A 22,541-nucleotide genomic window follows, 5' to 3' on the forward strand; every position below is an offset into this window, starting at 1 on the left:
CAAGGTGAAAAGTACCATAGTCTTATCTGTGCTCTCCAGAGGGATATATTTTACCTGTTCAACTTTACTCGGATATTACTTTATTAGCCTGAGTCAGCAGATTTGCCAATTCGTGGTTTACCCGTGGAATTACTTTTAACCATTTGCAGGGATTAATTTTATATTATTGTTCAGCGATTATATTTATTTGGTTTCCTTACTTTACTAGATGTATATTTTACGAATTATAATGAAACACGAGCACACTTGTGTGGTGCAGGTGTGTTGTTTTTATGGTAACAGCTTGGCAGAGACATAACTATAAAAGTATACAGAAGAATGTGTGTTGAGTTACAATTTAATTCATATCGTAAAAGTTTACTTTAGATTGTAATATATTTAGTTTAAGCTTTATTTCAAAAGCTTATCGTTCACTTCCGCTAGAGTCGTTTGAAATATAGACATGTTTGAATTTCCCGCCTAGCGCCCGCATCTCTAACGTTTTTCACTGGACCAACGCACGACGAAAGTCATAAAGAGTTGTCAAGTTAAAGGTATGTTTTATGAAAACAAAATGTGTGTAATTGCTAGTTATTTTCATAAAAGAAACCATTTATAAAGCATACAGTGATGTAAACTTTACGAATGTGCGAGGTATATTTTGAGTTCTGATATTGCTGGCATCATTTTGTTGAAGAAAATATGGCAACCCTGTAACGTTAACGTTAATTGTAACTTGCGAAAGAAAGTCTATCTGCTGATGTTCAAAACAGGCGTCAGAATAAGAGGGAAAATGTGACTTTAAACATAAAATAGTTGTTGGTCTGAGTATTTCAAAAATATTTTTTTTACACACAAACAACTTTTCTATTAGTGAGTGGCAGCTCTGTGGATGAAAACGCCTTGTTGATGCCAGAGGAATGGCCAGACTTGAAGAAAGGCAACCGTAAGTCAAATAACAACACCTATTGCAGGACAGAAACACACAACACAACAAATTCTTGAAGCAAATGAGCTTCAGATAGTGCTGACTCCTGTCTTCTCAGCTAAAAATAGTTCACATGCTTAACAAAACTGATGATAGAATATTGGGAATAGGTTGCCTGGTCTAATGAGTCTTGCTTTGTACAGGGACATTCGGAGAATAGGATAAGATGGTGTAAACAGCTTGAACATCCGTCTTGTATCAACGGTTCAGGCTAGTATTAGTGTAATGGTGCGAGGGGTATTTTCATTGCACACTTACAAACTAAATATTGTTGAAATCTTACCTGAGGACTGTTGCTTACCACGTCCCTTGTATGACCACAGCATTTCCGTTTTGTGATTGCTACTTCACTTAGGATAACACATGTCACAAATCTCAGATCCTTTTGAACTTGATTTCAGGTGCCCACCAGTTAATCAGATTTTAAAGGGATAGTTCACCCAAAAGTGAAAATTTTGCCATCATTTACTCTCTCTCTCCCTTTATTTGTTTCAAGCCTTTATGAGTTAAACACAAAAGGAGACAGTTAGAAAAATGTTGGAAACATGTAACCAATGACTTGGAAGTATTTGTTTTTCTTATTATGGATGTCGATGTTTACAGGTTTTTAGCTTTCTTCAAAACATCTTCCCCTTTGTTTTATTTAGGTGTTATTTTTGCAGTTCCAAAAGTACCTTTGAGATGCCACAAAGAATGATGGTAATGAATAAGGCTATAAATCTCAAAAATAAAATTAAATAAACAAATAAATGATATATTTATAATTAAGAAATATTCATTTGATATTTTGTATCCTATAACCCTAATTGATCGATTTTTATAAGATGTATCCTATTGTCATATTCCAGAATGACAATGACAAGATTCAACAGGCAAGAATAGTAAAAGTAGGCTTAATTTTTCACATGAATTGACCACCAGTTGACCTGAACTTCAGTGACCATCTTGAGATGTGCAGGTAAGTAATTAAATAATAGTACAAGTTTATTCTATTTATCTTTTTTTTTACCTTGTGGTCTTTTTATTGACTTTCATAGTATTTTTTTTTTTGTTGTTCCTAAAAGTGCTGTCATGATACTGGAATTCGATACCAATCAATACTGAAAATTTAAAAACATCCATCTTCTGCTAATATATGAGGGTTGTTAAGCGTGTTCTTAAACAGCACTGATTTGCCTTTGGCTGTTTCTCAATATGCGTTCTTTAGCGGTCTTGCGTCCTTGTGTTCTCGTGCAACGTCGTCATCATACAGAGGACGCATAAAACTTCCCGGATGTGATCTTGATATCGAAGATGCACTGATGCAGACTTGAGCACCGAACTCGCTCTGGAAGTCCCAGAAGTCATAGCGACTGGAGGTGGGAAGCGCAGCATTTTATTTGGATTTATTATTAAAATTCAGTGATATAACTTATTTACTTCAGGAGTTTCCCTAAATGAAACAGTGAATATAAACATTACCATGAACATCCTAATAAAGTATTAAACACATTAAGGGTGTTTGTTTGCTGAAATTCGTATTAAAATCTGTTTTATTTATATTGTGCAGAGTATATTTATAATGTTTTTATGGAAAGTATATATTTTGAAAAGGGGAAAAACAATCAATCGTTGTATAAATGCTGTAATGTTTAAATTATTTACCATTTAAAATATGTGAAGGTCAAGTGACCATCAGGAAGAACGCAGCATCTCATTTCTCAAAAGACGCATTCTCTGACCTCGCGGTCTTCTGACGACGTTCTTCCGAGGACACCTGGCAAGACCGCTCTCCACAAGAACACAAGTCCGTTCTCTGGGTTCTTGGAATTGAGAAACAGCCATTGTGTGCTCAACAGAAATGACTGCGATTTGCCATGAAGGTCATCAGTTCACTGAACTAACCGCTGTTTACTGAGTGCAACCAAAGAGCATAGAATCACCAAGAGGCGACACTCTAGTGCAATTTGAGAAACAGCCACTAGATGGCGAGGCAGCCATTTGGAATGAAAATTCCAATAGAACAACAGCATATTATAAGTCTGTAAAATAAACTATTTAATGTGCTGATGATTGTGATAGTAAGTGTTGTATTGTCGTCTTTCAGATTGTATTTCCGCTTTAATGCGCTTTTTAAATATATAAATAGATTAAAAACAAAGCTGCTGCTTGCCATCCCGACAGCAATAGGATCCAATGGACAGCTGATCGCTTCTAATCCAAAATGGCAGAATTGTGGGGCTGTTGCTGGGAGCTGCTGTTGCAGTGGAACGTTCCATGGAGTGTCGCCTCTTGGTGATTTTAAGCTCTTTGGTGTAACCACAGATACAGGAACACTGGAGGGTTTTAAAGTCACGTCGATCCGCTGGTTTGTCTATAAGCTGACATACGAGCGGTCTGCAGATGAATTACAACAAATATTATAGAATACACAAGACGGGTCACTCGTATACTTTTGAATGGGGAAAAGTGTAACTGTCAATATGGTGAATGAAGCCCTGCCTTCTAGTGCAGGAGCCAATCAGCGATCGCTATATGGCAAATAAAGCCCGCCTTCTAGTGCAGGAGCCAATCAGCGATCGCTATAGAATGACAATTCTCTGGGGGAGAATGCGATACAAACATTTAGAAATGAAACTAAATAGACAGTTGTTTAATTTTATTGGTTATTCATAGTATAAAATTTAATCGTAAGCTTGGCTAGTAGTTTAAGAGAATTTGATGTTTCCCCATTCAAACAGAATGCCCGGACATACTGCCCGAGAGGCGTTTCAAAGATGCTGCTGAATGAAATTACCTGCCTTAAAGGGACTTTGATTACAGGTTTAAAACACTCCAGTGTCCCTGTATTTGTGGTTATTGCGAGTTCAGTGAACTGATGACCTTCACGGCCAATCACAGTCATTTCTGTTGAGCACGTGAACACATTGGCAAATCAGCGCTGATTAAGAATGCGTTCAACAGCGCTCAAATGTTAATGGGAAACTTACGTTTTTCAAATTTCAGTATCGATTGGTATTGAATTTTAGTATCATGACAACACTAGTTCCTGTACTATGGATGCCAATGGCTGCTGGTTTCTAAAATTCTTTAGAATTTCTTATTTTGTGTTTCACCAGAAGTTGAGGTAAGGAATTTTAATGTCTGGGTAAACTATCCCTTTAAACCTGAAACTCTGAAAAGAAATTTCTTTTCATTTAAATAAAAGTATTCATCAGAATGACAAGACTTTGTAGCTATTGTTACACTTAAAACACAATGAAATACTGGATTCAAATGCTGTTGTGCCTGCTAAACAAAATAGTAATACATCCTTCACTTGCAGGTCAGTTTGACCCATTAAAATGAATAGAAAGTGATGAGTTTTTGTTCATTAAAAAGAAAACAAATATGTAAAAAACGTGGCACAATTCAGAACACAGTTGAAGGACATTGAACATCTGTTGCTAAATAAACTCAGCAAGATACAAACAAACAAACACACACACACACACCTGCACTGTGTGTGTGTGTGCGTGCTTGTGCGTGCGTGCGTGTGTGTGTGTGTGTGTGTGTGTGTGATAATTAAAAAAGCTTTATTTTGTTTCCCCAAAACTTTGATTGTAATGTCTGAACATGACTTGGAGTCAAATTATCATATGATAATGTATATATGATATGCGTTTGGGACCAAAAAATAGTTATTTATATGCTTGGGTCAATTTGATTGGATATGGAAGGAATTGTAACTTCACTGGGAAGGGATTAATATTTGTCAGGATCACCAGCAATCTAGCAGTTGCAGATCGCTTTGAGAACTACAAATCTCCAAACTAATTTGACCTACAAATCCCAGCATGCACCCCTAATGGCGGGTGCCAGACCCTCATGAACTCCACGAATGGCGGGCTCCAGAGTCTCACCACAGATATATATAATAGATATCGCATACGAACCCTGAGCATGTGTCAATACTGCCGCCACATTGATACAGTGCTCCCAGGACAAATGTCATTCAACCTCACTAAGTCAAGACTAAAGCCAATGTTAAGATGCTGGACTTTAACACAGTGTATTGACGAGCAAACAAAGAAAACAAAGCATAAAAGCATAATATTTCATAGATAAGATTTGTTTTTTTTAAGATTTTGTATGTTACGAACTTTGGTGCTAGACAAGTAACGTAATTGATGATAATACAGTCACTTACTGCACTGACCATAAGGCAAAGTAGCACCAACTCACACTAAATTCAAGGCATATGCTAGTTTGGTTGAATAAAATCAGCAAACAATGTAAATTAAATATGACAACAAGATGCTGCGGTACCAGAAACTTGTATTATTGGGGGCTAAGTGAATGAGTCGTTCACAAACGAATTGCTCCCTCTGATAGTATTAAAAGTGAAAGCGGGAGAGGAGGTGTGTTTCAGGACATGGATAAGATCAAATTTAACTGGGAGGGTGGATAATGCATTTCCATGCACACAAACACAAGCTCTTTGTCGACAAAGCCTGTGCGATCACTTATCCATCATTGTAGAAAAGTGATGTAAAATAATAATTTTTGTAATTAAAAAAATATTTGCATACTGACCACCGGGAAGACTCCCGATCATAGATATTTCTATATATGTGTGACTCTGAATAGCTAGTCCTCCACTGCACCTCGGTCCCACATTAACTTCAAAGGATTGCTACCCTGTACTAAAATGGCGGCTCTATTGGCGCATTCTTTCCAATAGAAACCAATGGCGTAGGCGACATCTAATGTAATTATCTATGGAGTCCCACAAAGGATCTGGTGGCCGCATTTTGGGGTGCATGATGGGGTTTGTATTTCATATCAGTGGGAGATTTGTAGTTCTCCAGCAATAAGAACTGCTATATCGCTGGGGATCTTAACAGTAACAGGGTCACAATAAAACATACCTGCCAACACAGTTTTTCCCGGGAGTCTCCTGTACTTCAGACCCGACTCCTGCCACCCTCCCATTTTGTTATTTCTCCCAGAAAACTCCTGTTATTTCACCCACCCCATTTCATTGTGAATGGACACAAACTAACATTGTCCCAATATTAGTATACATACACAATCGCATTCAAACATGATTCAAAGTGCAAACGTTTCATTAAAATATAGAGTTAGGGTTTAATTAATGATACAAACCCACGATATGTAACACCTCAAAGCAGCAAATTGGCACAAAGTCAGAGAAGTAAGACAGCACAGAAAATAAAAACCCGTCTCCAAAAATAAATAAAGAATTAGAATAAATATCTCAATAAATATATAAACAGGTAATATTTTCCATTGATTACTTTTCAAACTAATAGACACATACATATTAAAATATGCACATTGGCAGAAATAAACAACCCGAAAAAGAAAATGAGTATTTAGGTACGTCGTTACTTAGAAATTATAGGTTATTGGTTAAATAAATCAAAAGGCACATTTATTAATAGGATGTATGACTAGGGCCCTCAAGGGTGGTCTCGTCTCTCAAATTTCTCTCTCTCTTCTTTTTCTCCAGTGCTATTTTTGGGTCTTTTGTGTTTCTCTACTCATGTCTAGTATTCCGCCCGTAAAGAGTGAGTGATTATGTGCGAGTGTGAGAAAATGTTTTCACATCTTTGAAGACAAACTGAAATGAGTCCAAATGGACGATGATATACAACATATGTGTGAATGGTTCGGTGGTTCATCCTGCTGTAAAAACATTTTTCTTTTAAAGTGACTCTAATGAGCAGTTAATACAACACTGATTCCTCTGTAACTCTGTGGACATAAGTTTTCCCATCACTGATATCATTCGGAGGCGTTTAAACTCAAAAATTGACTACAGGGCTGTGTCTGATTCCTCTTCACTAGCACTAGGTACAAACATGTTTAGAGGGCATTGAAGTAGCAGCTTTGAGATATCTTAAAGCAATGTTTCTTAACATTTTGAGGTCCAAACCGTTAATGCCAGGCAGCATTTGAACTGATTGGTCTAAATGCTTTATATTATTCATCATAAGAAGTTTTTAGTGTCAAGTTATTTGTCTGTACACAGTGAGAACAAAAATATACTGTTACACAGCCAATCAGAACACAGCTGAGGTGTTTAGACTAAAAGGATTTCACTGTGGGCGGGGCTGCCCGCACAGCTCCACAGACAAACTGTCCTGTGGCTTTGTTGCTCAGATGAAATGACCCAGAAGCCCACAGGAGGTGCAGCGTAACCCATTTTAGTTAATGATTGAGTACTTCTCTTGTTGCCATACTAACAGATAAAGTGTTGTGTCACACACAACAATCCTCTCTGAGTAATAACTAATTGCACTGCATTTTTGGTGGCGTGTACAACTACATTACAAGGCCTCAGTTCACATTTGCTGTGCAAATGTTCGGCAGATTCAGGTCTAGATTATCTCTCCACTTTTTTGGTCTATACATTAAATATAGGCAACATTCTCAGTTGTTGGCAAGTAAAATACTATACTATACTCTTGACAGAAGAATGAGCATGTATGTGTGTGTCGGCATGTGGTGAATTGGTGGTTTTGGTGAAACTGCCCTCGATCAGACCGTTCACGTTCCCTGTTCCTGAACAACTAAAAGTGGTACGACATCAAAATGTTCTCCTTCACAAATATGTTCTAGTCGAACATGCGTGAAAAACCTATCGCAAAGACCATATACAAAACCTCACCACAGCACACAGTCCTCCGAAATAAGTGTCTCTTTCTCTATCTGCCTTCCTCTTCTCTGGACATTGAGGTAAAAATCAGTAACTTAGAGGTACAAGGGGAGTGTGTTCATTAAATCAACTGCAAAAAAATATCTTTCAATAGTTTCAAGTAAAATAAGAAACTCCAAAAGGTCTGATAACCATAGCTATAAACATTTTTCATCTCATATGTTCTCCCTAAATTAAAAAGAGAAACTCAAGAGGAAAGAAAACTAACAATTGTTTACATGTCACTGATCCCCATTCACTCCCCACCCCTGACTCCAACCACCAGCAAATCAGAGAGCAATCTCCCTGAACCCATGCATCCACCCAATGCCGGTACGAGCGTGAAGGGTCCGAGCAGAGAACAGAAAGAGCGGAATGCAGCAGACGGCCTCGGAGGGGGCGAGGGGAGGATATTATCATGAAGGTTTATGTAGGAGATCTGGCTCTACGGCTGTTCCTCGTCATTGTGCTCCTGTCCCCAACACAATAAGCCCCGGCCACGCGCCCTCCCCCAGTCAGGCCTCATCGCACGGCCTTGTGCTTTCCTCCGCAGCAGCCGCATCTCTCCCCACAGCGCAGGCATGCGCGCAGGGGCAGGTAGCAGCACATGCAGGGCACGAAAAGAGACAACGCCAGCAGCGCCATCCAGCGGGCACAGCACAGCGGGTGCGGCCGGCCACCCATCGAGTCCTCGCATGAACACGGCTCCCAGAACTCACCCTCAGAGTCCGACATGCAATGGTAAAGTAGGCTCTCCGCGCACCACACGCACGTCCACTGTCGTAGGCAGTGTAGCGCCGGGTCGGGAGCGTCCCGGCAGCGGCCCCGTCCATTCTCGGAGGCGCTGAAAACAGAGCGGCAGTACACGCAGCGCGACGAGCACGAAGAGGAGCCCTGCGGGCAGGAGCTGTCGTCGTCAGGGGAGATGGCTTCCCCTCCGCCGGCCCCTCGCTTGCGAGTCCGAGAGCGGGGCGTGGCGAGTGAGGTGTGGATGCAGCAGGGAGAGGGCGAGCTTTTACCCGTCTCCTGCGGGGAGCCGCTGGCCGACGGCACCCCTGGCACGGCGTTGGGCATGCAGGTGGGTGAAGAGTTGCGCTGAGAGCCTTTGGTGTCCAGCATGACGGTGACTTCGCAGCCTGTGGTGCCCACGCCTGCCAATTCTTTCTCGAAGCGCACCACGCAAAGCTCCGATTTGTCCTGACCGCCACCCACCACCACCCCCCCTGTCAGCCCACCCACCTTGGTCCGTGTAGCACCTGCGCGACGATAGTCCTCATAGCCACGCGTACCCCACAGGTCCTTGCAGGGGTCCAGGCTGCGGAGGTCCCCTTCCTCCAGCAGGGAGATGGTGGGCGAGAGCGGAGAGAGAGGAGAGGCTGCAGGGGGTGCTGCGGGAGGAGTCGGAGGAGCCGGAGGGGGTGGAGGGGGCGACGGAGGGTTCAACACAGCTGTGACTTGGGTGAGCTGGTGCTGGGAAGGTCGGGTGTGGATCTGTGGTAGGAGAAGAGTGAGGGTTAAATGTAATGTGATTACAATACCGTTCATACATTCAGTGACTCAAATAAGGGCTGTGCGATTAATCAACATCAAATCAAAATCACGAATTAAAGCATTGCAATTAGCTAATTGCAAGTGACTGCGACATGAAAAATATAAATATTATTTAATTTCCCCCATCCAGAACAAATGCATGATTGCCGTCTGTGTCACAGTCTTACAAGCCAATTAAGTGAGCACACTTTTGTCCAATTTCAATTGCGCAACCGAACTATGCGAAACGCCCACAATAAAAAAAACAGAAAAGAGCTAACAAGTGGGACGATGCCGTCATTCGCTACCGTCTGTCTCACTACCTCGCTAAATCTTTGGATATCTTTTCTCAAGAAAACTATCTTACATATACTGTAGGAACGGTATAACAGAAAATTTTGACGGTTTTAAAACCTTGACTTTTCCAACCCGCGGTATACCTTGAAAACGGTTATCGTCCCATGCCTAATTCCTTATTTATGTTTGTTCAGATGACAAAGTTGGTTAGTATCGTCAGCAGAACTCTTTCAGTTTTTAAAGAAATAGCTTGGTCAAAATATATTGTTACAGTTAACATCACTACAATATAACGGACTGAAAGCTCTGCTGTAATTGCTGCTCTCAGAATGTATACATGTAAACAACCTAATCAAACTATTACCATTGTGTTACTACATTTTGAACAGGATAGTCTATAGACACATGGCTTTTTGACGCTATTCTCTGCACCTATCGAGTCTCTGCATCTACAGAGAAATGCAGAAGGATTTGTTTTCTCCCATACGGCGTGCAGTATCAAAAACTCCATTAAAACAACACTCTTCCAGCAGTTCCTCGCATCCAATATCTAGTTTGTCACCGTGGACATGCATGAAATGTTCCTGAATGAAAGTAAAAGTGCCAAACTACAGTTAAAGTCGACAAATTAAGAATGAAACACCCGAAATTACATAAAAACTCCAGAGGAAATGTGGATAGCGTGGTGATGCAATGACGTTAATCGTATTGTGTGCTATAACATGTAAAACGGGATCATGAAAGAAACATTCAAAAAGCAACTCATGTAAACACCTTAATCATATTATTGTCTTATTCAGATTAAGGAAATAATTCGATTACTGATGTACATGTAAACGTAGTCACTTTCTATCTCCCCTGTGTCTGTGTTGCCGCTGTAAAATCAGACTGCATGTACTGAAACTCCCCTTTTCAAGCAAACCCTTCTCTCTTTCGCCACTCGACACTCCCACTTTACAAAGCTTGACTTCCCCACTTTTCTCACTTTTTCAAACTAAAGGTGTGAAAACACCCTGCTGAGATGGGGGGGGGGGGGGGGGGGGGGGGTTGGGGTCATGGCCCTTTAAGCAATGTTCACGTTTATGGGGAACCAAAAAACTTTTTTTTTTAAAGTGTTAGATATGAACATGGATACACATAGTCAGGCCCGTGCAGAGACCGTCCAAAGGGCATGTGCAGGATAAATTCTTTGAAAGACCGGGGGGCGGAAGTGGTTGGGGGCGGGGGGGGGGGGGGGGGGGGGGGGGTGGGGGGGTGTTGTTGCGCGCATACTGAAGAGCGGTGTTGTCGCGCGCGTTCTGATCAGCTGTGTTGTCGCGCGCGTACTCAAGAGCGGTGTTGTCTCGCGCCTATTGAAGAGCGGGTCCGAGGGTGTGCCGCGTCGCGGTGGCACTTTTGATCATTTTGGAAGAGCACTTTCTATCCAACACTAAAAAGGGCATGTGCACTGCACAGGTTGAGCCCTATGTGTGCACGTGCCTGCACATAGTACATTTCTAAGAACATGGCATCTGTGGCATCTTTCTCTAAAGTGACCATGCCAGTAACCAATGAACTGAAATCAATCCACTGAATTCAAAAGGAATCAAATGGTAAGGGAATCTTTTACCTGTGCCGGGGTCTGTGTCCTGTTCCCGTACGCAAACTCCTCTGAGGGGCGCACAAAACAGGTGGAGGAGGACTCGCTGGTCACGATGGTAATGGGTTTGGGCAGCATCTCCTTTCTGCTGTTGGATGACGACTCACTCCCTGTATGAGACTGAGACAGACTGCAAGTCATCAAACATGCAGAACCACCTAATGCTAAAGCCACCACCACCCAAAAAAAGAGAAAATGACAGAGATGACTGATGGAGTTTGAATGGTTTTGATTTATGAGGCTTTGAATCGTGAGGCTTTAAATCTGGTTTGACAAGATAAAGCGAAAAGAAACCAAGCCAACTACATTATTGTCAGAAAATACTACAAAATTAAGGCAGGATTCTTTAAAATGACCAGGAACAGGAAAATTAATTAAGTCAGTTGTGATTTTGTTGACTTTAAAATCTATGATGACTTCATAGGAATGTAGGCACACAATATAACGCAGTTTAAAATGAGAAAAACACTCACTGCTTGACCGTCATCCTCAGTGTCGCCCTCTTCTGGTGTCGATGAGGATGGCGAGTCAGATCCTGCAGGAAATTTTTTTTTTTAATGTTCAATTTTTATTGTGAATACATTACCAGAAAGAAAATGAGAGTTCACATTAGCACTGTCCCTGCATGGCATCATCATCTTCACCATGATGATGGTGTGTTCACACCTACAGTTCTTTTGGTTCATTTTGGTGTGGACCAACAAAGAAGGATTAATTTAGTCCTAATAAAGTTTTGTCATTTTAAAGACTAAATCTATGTTGTGTGCTCATCTAAACACACTATTTGTATATTTTATAATGTTGCTTTATTTAATTTTTTCATCAGTTATCTTGTAAAGACCCTATCAAAATGTGTAAGGGATTCAGTAATTCCTCCGTCATGCACACAAATGTTGATCTTCTGCAAGCAGACAGACATCGACTGTATATTGAGCCACAATAAGCAACGTCGAGATTATAACGAGACAAGCCAGTTATGCTTGAGCATTCTGTCCTTATATGGTCACGTCTTTCAAGTGAGCCCTTGGTCCTTTTTTACATTTCTGTCTGAGGTCATGTTTTGGGCTTCGATTGGTCTCATGCAGTCACGTGATGCGATTTCGCAGGTCACCAAGCTTGAACTTTGCAATGCAGCGAACTGCAAAACTTGTCACACGAGCTTGCGTTTTTGGTCTGTCGCATTCGTGTGCTTCTAAATGGAAGTCTATAGGGCGAAAAGTGCAATGTGACCGCGGCTTTAGATTCTGACTACGATTTAAATTCTATATTAGTCGTTAAGTACAAATTTAACATCACCTACCATTAATGATAGAGTTTGTTGTTTTCATTGCCAGATTAGTTAAATTAACTAATATTAACTATTAGAGTCTTATTGCAGTGTTGATGTACTCAGTGTTGGAATGGTTACTTTGGAAATGTAATCGATTACAGATTACAAATTACCCTATTTAAAATGTAATAAGTTACACTACTTTTCGATTACTTTATAAAAGTAAAGTAACTAATTACATTTGAATACTTTTTGATTACTTTTAAGTTTCTAATGGACATTTTCAACAAAATCATTTTCAAGCATTTAAACCAGGGAAATGTTCCCCCAGGATTAATGCCTGTGGGACGCCGTAAATCAAAAGCATCAGAATAGCATCGCTTTAATAAATGGCCTTAGCAGACGGCATTATGCATATCAAAAACAGGACCAACAAGCAACAGATCAATGTTATTCAATATATCCCAGATTTTTAAAGAAAAATTTTAGATGTAACCCCATTTGTAATCTTTAACATTTTCATAAGTAACTGTAATTTAATGACAAATTTTTTCTCAGTAACTGTTACAAATTACTGTTACTTTTATTTTGTAATTAAATTAGATAACGCCGTTACATGTAACTAGTTACTCCCGAACACTGGATGTACTGTAGCTCTATAAATACAGAATAAATTAAGTAGTAGGCCGGAATAACATGTGAAAAAAATTATTTTTGAACTATTAATTGTTAACAATTAAAGGTGGTAGCACACCAGACGCACTGGTTGTCGTTCTTCTCCTGAATCTTTTGGCTTTGAACATACAGAAAGCAACTCGCGTCCATCTCCCAGAAAAATATTATAAACGTTCCGAACATAACGCGATGTCTGCAGAAGCTGTTTTTGGAGAAGACAAGCAGACATTATCTCTGTGCTTGCCCTGGCTCAATCCCACTTGTCACCAAGGTACAGTACGTGATACACAAACACACATGAATAAACGTTATGAAAGCGATAGTTTGTTGTACTGTTGGCGGTTCACTTCTGTTATTTGGTAAGATTGCTTTCATACTAGAATAGAACCATACCCCAGACCACCTCTTTCAGGTGGACTCGGGTACGGTTCGTGGATCTGCACCTGAGTTCAGAAACAGTGTTTACAATAGGTAAACGTACCATAATCTGACATCAAACGAACCCGGGTGTGGACTAAAAAGTGCTAGTGTGAAAGCACCCTTAGGCCCAATCCCAATTCTACTTTTGTACCCCTACGCCTTCCCCTTGGCCCTTAAAACCGAGTGTGAAGGGGAAGGGCTTCAAAATTTACCCCTAAGAAATGGGACAGCACTACAACACCTGCACACAGCATCATATGTCATTGCGATCTCTTGCTTCATATGAGATCAGATGATCGCGACTGCTGTAGTTACTCCAGTTGTGTAATTTTTTGTTATTACTTATCTTCAGGAAATCACTAAAGGCATATATTATGTTATCATAAAGATCTAATGTGGCAATAAGATCGTAACTGTACTGTGCATTCACACAGTGGCCATAATCATCAATGTAAACGCACAAAAAAAAACATTAACATTATAGCAGACACTGAAAAAATGTCATTACCATTTGTTTTAGCATTTGTTTTATTATAAAACATGACAGTAAAACACGAATGCGGTTATGAATATATTTAAACGTGCTTGTTCGTTATAAAAATTCGTAATAATGACAAAAAAAAAATACTATTTTGTGCATTTCCTGACTTCCGGGTGCAGCGATCCTGCCGTTGTGGCTGGTGTATTTTGGGAAATTTTCTTACCCTTTGGTTTCATGTGTGGTCCTGAAAAATCTCCATAGGAAGGGCTATCTACCCCTTCCTCTTAGCCCTACGCCATTAAGATATAGAGAATTGGGACATCCCTACCCTTTCACATGAACGCGCAAAATGAGGGGTAGGGTTGAGGGGAAGAGCTACGGAGTAGAATTGGGATTGGGCCTTAGTCTCTGAGCTGATAATCTGAATCTGGTGTGTTTGGTCAAGGAGTCATGGAAAATGTGCAGAGCTGGTGGTCCTCCAGGTCCGTGGTTGAGAAATACTGCATTAGGCAACATGGTTGACAATATTAGTATCGTAATTATGTGAATATTCTTAGGAAGCGGTATTTAGTGCCCATGATATCAATATTTTACATGTTTATTATCACGATATATTGAATTTCTGAATGTTGGCATTTGTGTAATGTGAAACCAAGATAAAGTGCCCATTGTTTGATGCAAACCAAAGTTTAGATGGCAGAGTTTGCTCTCTTTCAATGAACTGCACTTAAAGAGTAATCGCACCAGAGGTATAAAACCTGCAAAGTGTGAACACACCCTTAAAGGCCACAACCCAGCAAGCATTTTTTGTGTTTAAAAGAAGTCTAATAGACATCTAAATATAGATAGATTGGCTAAAGTAAGGCTAATTCTGTCAGTTAAAATCGAATAGATGTCTAAGAATAACCCAAAACTAGACTACTCATCAAATACACAGGAATGAATGATTACACATGTGAAGTCTGTCTAATCGGTGTGTTCGATGATCAGTCTAGTTTTGGGCTATTCTTAGACGTCTATTAGATTTTTACTGACAGCCCAAATTTAGCCTTGTTGTAGCCAAGTCTATGTTTAGATGTCTTTAAAACAACGAATTGCTTGGTGGGAACAAATCTAATCTAGCGTTCAATAATTTCTTTCACTCCAGCTTCCTGCTGAACATCTTCCCCTGCTCCTTTACCTCTGTCCAGCTTCTCAAGGACACTTTGAAGGCCCCTCTCGAAGGAGATGGCGTCAGCTGGACTCTGGAAGGTCAGACCAAACTTCCTCTCTTCCACACGCCAGTGATGGAAGATGGGATTCACCTTATTGTAGACCAAACCCTTTTGAATGGCGCATTCCAGCACAGGCTACATGAAGACAGAGAGGTGAGTCACTTGAAGGCCACATATGAGGGCGACTACCAAATTACCACAAATACACTGCAGGACTGTCGGGAACTTCAGCGCACTCAAAAACAGGCATGAACACACACGCACACACTCACTGCTCGATCGCGTAGCCGTTCTCCACGTATGACGTATTCTCTCCGCCCACGACCTTCAGAACTCCGCCCCTTACAAATGATCACATGACTGAGGCCGCCACCTCCAAGGGGCACCCAGCCACCACTAGAATCGTCACGTGTCATCACCACCGCTCGGACACGCACACTGTTAGGGAAGTAAAAGCAGTGAGTGCACTAACCAGCTTAGCATAAACACTTACACCCACACACACACACAAACATAGACTTTGAGACAAAGAGGAAAAATGCAAGCATCAGAATAAAATCTTGAAATACCTGCAAGGTAAAGGTAATTGACAAAGAAAGGGCTGCATTTAGGGCTGGGCAATATGACAAAAATCTCAATATAAATCACGATGTAGTACCGTTAATGAAATATCAGTCAGTTGATAGTTGTAATATATTGACCACATGTTAAAGACGATTTATTTTTTTACATTTTAAAGAGCCCCTATTTTGCATTATGAAATTTTATATTTTGTTTTTTAAAGTTTCCAACAACAGGCTGCAAGGTCAAAAAACACTTTCATTGTCTTATAATATGCATTTATTTTTACCTAATTATCTCAACGACCCTCATATGATTCGTTCAGTGATTCATTTGTTCCCAAACCCTTCTTTTTTACGCAATGTTAATCTATGCTAATTGGTCTGATGACCCAGTCTGTTGTGATTGGTTGACTGGGTTCAGTGCTAGACAGAAAGAAACGCCCAACACAGCTATGAAGTAGCAGAGTATGTGAGAGCCTAATGCAGGAGTGTGTTAAAGCAATGCAGCTAAACACCAGCATATTACTGTACTCTTAAACCTTAACTCATGTAATAACAATGACACACATTCAATATTAATCCACACGGTGGCAAAAGTTGAGCTATTTTTAAAATTGACCACGACTTGCATGTGTATGCAGAGCTGATGGTGGCCATAGCAAAGACAAACGGCAGAGAATTGCCAGCAGAAAACAAAATTAAATCTGTAAAGGAAGAGCACGTGACGCATTTTCAACGTGGTTTTGGACGCAATATGTAAATAACCCCATACAGATTTAACCTGAGAGATACAGTACAAGCACTGATCTGTAATTGATAAGTCATTACAAGCCGTGAGGAGCAAGTACAAGTTACAACACAGGCAACAAACGAGGCAACCATTTCAAATACACTTACATGTTATGATCTGGAGGAAGAAGAAACTGCTCCATATGAACTGTAACAGTTACTGACAAAGTCCCTTTCAAAGTTTGACAAAGTCCCATACATAATAGTCTCTGCTGCTCCTTCCTTTAATAACAAACCACTGACGAATCCCGCGTTGCAGTGTAGGTTATTGTATCAAAAATCAAAAAAACGACAGCAACAAACAGACTTAGGTTGGCTATACTGTGGTATTGTTGTAAAAATAAACTTTAACCCTTTATTCCCCACAGTCGAATCTCCATATGTCAGTGATCCTCATCTTCATGTCATGATCAGATCCGAAGATCCGACAAGATCCGAACCCAAGAGATTCATTTATTCGACTCTTAGTCGACTATTTCGCTTAAGAATCAATAGTTTTAAACACGGTGCACTTTCAGATTTAAACCTCAGCTTGATGTTTTCATTCACTTATAGCTAGAGCCAGATGAAATCTGCGGACGTTTTTTGCTATTTCTGCTGAGAGTTTTGGTAAAAGTCTGCGGATTTCTGCTGAATTATTTTGGGAGAATCATATCTAAAACCTTAATATATGAAAAAAAGTCTTTTTAACTTTTATTTAATGTTTAAAATGCTAATCCAATTAGATTCACTTTATTTGGTAAATAAAGCAAGTTTGTCTTATAATATATCTACTAAAAGACAGAAAATAATACTGTACAAACTGCATTGTACATAAATCTGATGTACATTTTCACATTAGTCAATAAAATTAGTGAAATTAATTAAAAACTGAACAAATATAGATTTACACACATTTACTTAAAGTAAATAAACCGAATTAACGATGGGCTAAAAACCTGCGGAATTCTGCGCGCACAGATTCCGGGTGGGCCTACTTATGGCTGTTACACACTGCATGAAAGCTCATTTTCAAAAATAGGGGCTCTTTAAAGTATATACTCAGAATTGTACTCATTCATATGGAATCATAGCTCTCGCTTTATTTAGAACTTCAGGTCAGATGTTTTGATTAAACATTCATAAAATATGAAACACTTTTTAATAACTAATTGCAGATTACATGTCCAACATGTGCAAAATAATGCTAAATAAACTGCAAAATGTAAACATTGTACTTTCAAGATTGCAACTTTCTGTCTGCATTCCCATAAGGGTCTATAATATTGCACTCATATAAATCATGAAAAAGTACTGTAAACAATGTGTTTTGTGACACTATGGAATAAATGATTGAGCATAATATGAAATGATAGACTTATTATTTTGTCCATACGATATATATTGTCATATTGCACAGCCCCTAGCTGCATTACACAGATACAACGAGGAGGAAGAGCCATTACTGGCCACTGAAATTATGACGTTCATAACCCATTTTGCTTCAGTAATCTTTCTGCACGTATTTCCAAGTGAAACTGAATATTCTGTGAGGGGAAAAAGGTGATGTGGGACATTAGTTTTTATCTGTTTATTGGATCATGAAAATGGATGATAAAGCGGTTGGACATCATGAAAAGAAATGCTGTTTCAGGAAATGAACATTTTGAAAAAAGATTACAAGATTTTTTTATTAGCATTAAATACCAAGCACTATCATTAAGTACTTGAAATGCCTTAATAGACAATCTCTGGAAATAGACAACAGGGTTTTAGGAAATAAGCACCTCACGATCATTTGCAAAAATATGTCTCATGTGATGTTCACAGATAGCAGCAGACACGTGACGGGAGGGGAGTGGATGAAACATTTGGCTTTTTTCCCCCCTGCCCACGCCATAATGATGATGTTAGTCAAAATGAAAAGACCTTTCAGAGGTCGAGCAAGTTATTACAATTTGAAAAACTATTACCAAGGCATTTGACCCGTAGCATGCATTAAACATGCAGTAAATAAGATCAATTTTAAGTCTATGTTAAAGGTCCATAATTGATTTCCTTTTGGCTACATGGCTACAAAATTTGACACGCCCCCCACTGCAAAAACCACGCCCACAATATGTCTTCAAACTTGCAAAAAGACTGACAGGTATAAGAGAACGATTCTGATTCGCCAAAAAGGGCGGGCCGCTTCCCGGCTTTCTGTGACAGAGACAGGTGTGACATCCATTTCAACGTTATCTCAGGTAACACAACATTGTTTACTATATATATATATATATATATATATATATATATATATATATATATATATATATATATATATAGTAAAAAATGTTATTTATATATATATATAGCTGTAAATACTAAGTGTCTTAACTAGACGGAGCACAATTTTACTTGACTTCTTGAGACAAGATGGTGTGGTGTGGTGGCGAGGACTGGTTTATTGTGTTAAACAGAATGAATGACCTCAAGTCACAACGCCATGTGTGCTTTGTGTGTTCCATAAACTACAGGTTCTGTCAAGAATATATAAACAGTGAAGCACGATTATAACAATGAGAGGAAACAGCGCGATTTTTTAATGGACGGTCACGTGGGCGAGGAAAATCTAATCACACTTTCAGCGCGCACACGGAACAAGCGTTTACAGCCATCGCTCACTCCATAGAAAGTGCTTGATATTAGCCTTTCCCCATTTACAGTAAAAGCCACATGAAACAACAAAGGACACAATGGCTCCATATGTTAATATGAGTGAGCTGCACAAAGAAAGAAATCGTAAATAAATGAATGGCCTGAGGGGAGCGAAATGTGTGGAGATGATGAGGGAGAGGGTGGGAGATGAAGAGTTATATTCCTCCCTGAGATGTATCAATGAACGCGCCCATTCGCCATACAAGGCCCTCATAGCGGCTTTCCAGTCCGACAAGCTCCATTACAATAAACGCTATGAAATCACATCCATTTTGATTCACAGCCCCACTTGTGTGATTTTAAACGGTATCGGTTATTATGAGCCGTCGCAGCACCGATCAACACGCGTTCACGCGCACTCATTCGTTCATCCCGCTGTTTTATGAATGAATAAAGCCACATATATAAATATATTAAATTTAAGCCACAGCAGGGCGAATTCAATGGGCAGATGAGTGGGTGAAAGAAGGATATGGACAAGAAGAAGAAGAAGAAGAGAAGCGCTGGGGGGAGGGGGAGACATGAAGAGGAAGAGGAGGAGGGGGGGTGAGAGAAAAATCACATTTCATTCATAAAGTTTGGCTTTAAAAATCATAATGAAACTCGAGACGCGTTGATAAAAGCATCCCTCTCCGCCTCCATCCCACCAGTGTGTCTCCGACGCCAGAAATCTCGCCATATTTCGTCGATTTCTGAACGACACGTTTTATAATTCACGGATGTATTTGGTGGTTATACGTGGAGCCTCCACACACATCATCCTCGAGACAAAAAGCCGTCCCTTACTGCACCCTGTTCGTCTTTCACGCGGCATTGAAGGCGTTTTAGTGCCTATGAGGCCCTTTGACTGGCGTTATTCATCAAATGTTGGATGTATATGGAGAATATGGTGTACAGTGTTGATAGCCATAGCTGCGTAATAGTGTTTCTGAGCATCCTACAGTCCATTAGAGGTGCTTCAAATCAATCAGTCTGTTCTGCTCAAATAAAAATGCATGGACTTACTCGCCCTCCATGGCTCGGTGTTGCCCGCCGCTTCGAGCTGGCTGCCCCCCGGTCTCTCGTCTTTTTTATTCCCCTTCTTACCGAACACACACACACTCGTGCGCGCGCGCGTTCTCACACTCATACACACACACACACACACGCGCGCGCACACACACACGCGCGCGCGTTCTCACACTCTCGCTCACATACGCACGCACACAGTCTCTCTTTCACTCACTCCTTGTGCTCGCTGCTCTCATTTTCTTGTCTTTCTCTGTCCACCTTCATATGGTTTCGGATGGGCTCGAGGATGCAGCAGCCATTTTCCACCGGCAGCATCATCATCGTCCTCCCTCTCCCTCTCTCCCTCCCTCCCTTCCTCTCTCGCTCTCTCTCAATCACTCCCTCCCTGTTTCTCTCTCTCTCTCTCTCTCTCTACCTGTCTACAGCAGTTCTCACACGCTCGTATTAAACACACTCGTGGATGGACACAGTGTCCCCGAGTGGGAGCTGCATCGGTCCAGTTTTGTGCCTGTCAGGACATTGGGCGCGAAATTGCTCTGTAAATGACCACATACACGATCCAGTCACCGCTGACACATCTGAAACCCAGAGTGACTACTAGTGTCAGAAATATTTAAACGACAGGAAATGATCAATAGTTTACATTAGCAGTGATTATTGCTGAAACTCGGTTGATAAGGTGCAGATCCGCGATGGATTGTGCTTCAGTACCTCGGACAGCTCCCTTACAGCTCTATACGCCATGACAGAACTCACAGCAGCTAGCCTCCATTCATCTCCAACTCCCCATTCATGTTCACTGATAGCCCACCATTGATAAACAGCCACGCCAGCGTCGAGCCTTTATTACTCAAATAAACAGCCCGACTCGCCCCCTTTCAACCATTTGGAGAAAGTACATTGAGTACAACACAAGGCTGTGCTTAACTAATTCAAAGTCCATTGTAAGACTTCATCATTTGACTAATGAATGTTTGCGCGCGAATTTAATCGCGCGCTTTGAATCAAAAATAACTCGCGGAAGAATAATAATGCGATGGATCTTAAAAGTTTTAATATATCTTTTTGTTTCATTGTTCTTAACGGCAAACTGAAACAGATATTATTGAGAAATACTCTTTATTTTGGTCATAGTTTCTGTTTAATCAATATTTTTCTTCTATAACATTTGATCGTTTTAATGTATGTTCTACTAACATAGGCATTTATAGGCAAATAACAAACTGGCCAGCACATTCAACATTCCTCAGTCAGAATTTGAGCTTCCATATTTGGGCTTGATAATTTATCTAGCCTCTCTGATAAAAAAAAAAATCATTTGAATATTCATGGATAACAACAAAAGCCATTTTAGTTTTCAACTTATTTTTTTATAAGCCACTTTTGGTGCTTCACACCTTTTTATTGATAATTTTTTGTTTCAAGAGTAACATCCCATGGTATATGTTTTTGCACAACTGGATGTTGGACTCCTGTACAAAACTGTATAACTGAAGTCACACTGATGTGACAGTCAACAGATGATTCAGCTTGGTCTTAAAGCCTTTTTCAATGTGTTATTTTAACAATTCATGATGGTGTAGCAGTCAAAAAAGAGCAAATGAGCTCATGTATGAGACAAATTCTGGACCTTTGTCACTGAGGGGTGGGTCTTTTGAACCACCCGAATCCTCGCTGGCTACAGGCCTGTATATATATATATATATATATATATATATATATATATATATATATATATATATATATATATATATATATATATATATATATATATTTTTTTTTTTTTTTTTTCTCATTAGGATCAAAACTAATAATCTTGATTTTTTTTTCTAACATTGTATGTGCTATTGAAATTTTTTTTTGTATATACACCAACTGATCTAAAATAGAAAACATGATATAACAATAGAGTCATTAGGGACAATAAATAATATCTTGACTTCTAGTTGATCATTTGGTATCAGAAGTGGCTTATATGAAAGGTAAAGGCCTCTATATTACGCTGATTTTACCACAATAAAATATGATCATGCCTTGATTTTTTTAATGATTTAATTAGGACAGTAAGGTCTGACTCTGCTTAGACAAAAGTATTGTCAACTAACAGAAATAATGTACAGTATAGAATATAAAGTCGTGCTGCAGTGGAGAAACAATGAATATTGTGATGACATCTCTGCAATGAATCATAAAACGTATTAATAAAGTCATCTGGAATGGCAAAGAAAGCGTTCGTGCAGGACTCCCAGAGTTAATCAAGATTTGGATTCATCTTCAATGCCTCCTCCTTCTCCTTATCCCAAAAATGCTCACTAATGTTTATG

The 22,541-nt window shown here is 39.9% G+C and overlaps 1 protein-coding gene and 1 long non-coding RNA gene across 8 annotated transcripts in view; one reads left to right on the forward strand and one right to left on the reverse strand.

Moving 5' to 3' along the window:
* The first annotated feature begins 438 nt into the window (after positions 1-438).
* LOC141378670 (uncharacterized) overlaps positions 439-22,541 on the forward strand; it is a 34,070-nt gene continuing 11,967 nt past the window's right edge. The window contains exons 1-3 of the long non-coding RNA XR_012393840.1: positions 439-533; positions 854-925; positions 15,109-15,328. This is a non-coding gene — a long non-coding RNA (uncharacterized lncRNA). The remainder of the gene's footprint in view (positions 534-853; positions 926-15,108; positions 15,329-22,541) is intronic.
* spred3 (sprouty related EVH1 domain containing 3) lies at positions 6,052-20,539 on the reverse strand. 7 transcript variants are annotated; one of them, XM_021467687.2, is made up of 6 exons: positions 20,432-20,539; positions 15,448-15,613; positions 15,142-15,310; positions 11,589-11,650; positions 11,086-11,235; positions 6,052-9,140 (listed from the first exon to the last, which is right to left on the reverse strand). In XM_021467687.2, the coding sequence occupies exons 1-6, from the start codon at positions 20,536-20,538 to the stop codon at positions 8,172-8,174; spliced, it is 1,623 nt and encodes a 540-aa protein (XP_021323362.1). In that variant the 5' UTR covers position 20,539; the 3' UTR covers positions 6,052-8,171. The 7 variants fall into 7 exon arrangements, with proteins under 7 accessions (XP_021323362.1, XP_073785559.1, XP_073785561.1 ...); XM_073929458.1 differs by having other exon boundaries at positions 11,086-11,245; XM_073929460.1 differs by having other exon boundaries at positions 15,440-15,613.

The sequence above is a fragment of the Danio rerio genome, chromosome 18 (assembly GCF_049306965.1).
Source record: "Danio rerio strain Tuebingen ecotype United States chromosome 18, GRCz12tu, whole genome shotgun sequence".
Classification (NCBI taxonomy): Eukaryota; Metazoa; Chordata; class Actinopteri; order Cypriniformes; family Danionidae; genus Danio; species Danio rerio.